The sequence below is a fragment of the Entamoeba nuttalli genome, assembly GCF_000257125.1.
Source record: "Entamoeba nuttalli P19 unplaced genomic scaffold asmbl_4185, whole genome shotgun sequence".
NCBI classification, from domain to species: Eukaryota; Evosea; order Mastigamoebida; family Endamoebidae; genus Entamoeba; species Entamoeba nuttalli.
In genome coordinates, this window is record NW_008576618.1 from 1 (window position 1) to 2,298 (window position 2,298).

Sequence of the window (2,298 nt, forward strand, 5' to 3'; positions counted from 1 at the left end):
TGTTATTCAAGTTCATTTAATAAAAATTATCTAAGTTAGAAATTAAATTATCATAAAACTCTATTTTATCTTTACAAATTAATATTTATTAACGTATATAATAATAGATAACATTATCTTTTTTAATATGATAACAATGAATTTAAATAATTATTACTTTATAATATATCTGGTCATTCAGTTAACTGTTGATATATCATGTGCTTCATTTTCTCCTTTCTAAAATAATATCAATTTTTAAAGTACTAATTTAGTCAAAGACTAAAAATAATTAATCTAATACTTCATATTGATCTTTGGTAAAATTAATACTGTTTTATTCCTTTATATTGCTTTTAATTAAAGTTAACACGTTTTACTCAAATATGTTATACACATGTTCATATAATATATTTTATACTAGAGTAAGTACCAATGAGTTTAACATAAATTCTAAATATGTTTAATAATTAGAAAAATATACATGCTTTAAACAAATTGATGGAATAACCTAATTCTTACAATTTACATATGTAATAGGTTACATAGAGAGAGGATTATGTTAAAGATGTTTAAAGCACAGCTTCGTGACATATTTTTAGAAATTTTTGGTTTGAAAAAGAACCAAGTCTCGAGACTTTAGTATTTCATTTCTTGTTTTAAAAAGGAAAATTTAAGTGACTTAGAATCTGATTAGTGAATTTTTCTTTTGAAATAAAATGATGTTCATTATGTAATATTTCTGAAAACAACATCTTTGTTTCTACTCTTTAAAGGGTAAACAAAAAATTAGTCAGAAGAAAAAGAAGAAATAGGAAAAACAAAAAGTATATTATGGTGTGACTAAATAGAAGGTGAGATATAAACATCTGGATCTTCTTTCATGTCACAATTCAAATTTAAATGCACTTTTGGTGGTAATGAATAACAGTTAGATTGGTTTGAAGAGGGTTTTACATGATACAATGATATTTTTGACAATTGAATTGTTTCACTTATTCTTGGTTTAATCAGTTGATAAGTGGTAGGGCGAGTGTTCCCATCTTTTTTAACTTCATTTGTTCTTTGTCTTTGTTGATGTTCAATTTCAATGACTGAAATATCAGAAATATTTTCAACTGTTGAGGTTGGAGAAATAACCCAATTAGCTTTTGGAGGTATGTCAGTCAGAACTTCATCATCGATGTCATCAAAATTAAGTTTTTTGATTGGAACAACCATTGTATGTTGGTGTTTCAAAACAGGTTGAATAATTGGATGACTATTTGTTTTACATAAAAGTGAAGAAGATAATTGTTGTTTTGTTATGAAACTTTTATTTGAATTTTCTCTTGACAATGTGATGCAATCTGTTTTGGTATGAATAAGTGAAGATTCAATAGTTTTTCTTGATGGAATTGAAGGAATTGAAACAACGACACTAGGCTTTTTTTGTAACACTAATCGGTTTGTTTTTCTTAGGATAGTATTAGCCTTTTTTACTGGATGAAACTTTTCACTCATTTCTTTTATTTCTGTTAAACCTTTTTTATTTCTGCTAAGCCCTTCTCTTTCTTTGAGTTCTTGAGATGATATGATAATATCTTGATCGAGGTCAACTGTATCTTGTTGACTTAATTGGACTTTTTCTTTTATGTTATAACAGCAATCACTTATTGCTTGTCCAAGCCCAAAACATTTCTCTTTCATTTTTTGTATTGGTTCTTCAGAGATTTTAGCATTATGTTGTGATGAATGACGAAATTGACAATCATTACAATGCATTTGCATAAGATCACAACTCTTTATTTTAAGTGGACTAATTGTTCTTTTCACTGCTTTCTTTTCACTACTTTTTCTCGGTTTAGTATTTGTTGAATAAGAAGAGTATCTTTTCTTATTTTTTTTAATTTTTTCATCAATTTCAGGAGATCCAACGGTATAAGGCTTCTGGGAGTGAATTTGTTCATCACTGATACACTGGCTATATTTATTCAAAAATTTCCCAAGATCATATTCATTGAAATAATCAATGGCAATAATACGAGTAGGTTCCATTCTTTATTACAATTTTTTTATTTTTCAGTTTTTTCTTTTTTATAATTTGAGTTTTTCGTTGAACAGATGAATTTCTGAGCACCTAAACACCACTGATATATTCCTTCTATAAACAGACTTTTTCTTAGAACAAAAGTTAGGTGTTGTTTTGGTAAAGTTATTATAAGAAAATAGCAAAGATAATATAAAGAGTCAACAAATAATTCGTTAAATAAAATTAATTAATAGCGCAATACTCTACAAAGAGTTAATAAATGAACATATAAAAATTGACATTTTATT

The 2,298-nt window shown here is 26.2% G+C and overlaps 1 protein-coding gene across 1 annotated transcript; it reads right to left on the reverse strand.

Annotated features, from left to right (window-relative positions):
- Window positions 1-822: 822 nt before the first annotated feature.
- Window positions 823-2,016, reverse strand: ENU1_096580 (hypothetical protein; the record flags this gene model as incomplete). Its single annotated transcript, XM_008859183.1, has 1 exon — window positions 823-2,016. The coding sequence occupies one exon, from the start codon at window positions 2,014-2,016 to the stop codon at window positions 823-825; it is 1,194 nt and encodes a 397-aa protein (XP_008857405.1).
- Between the last annotated feature and the right edge of the window lie 282 nt (window positions 2,017-2,298).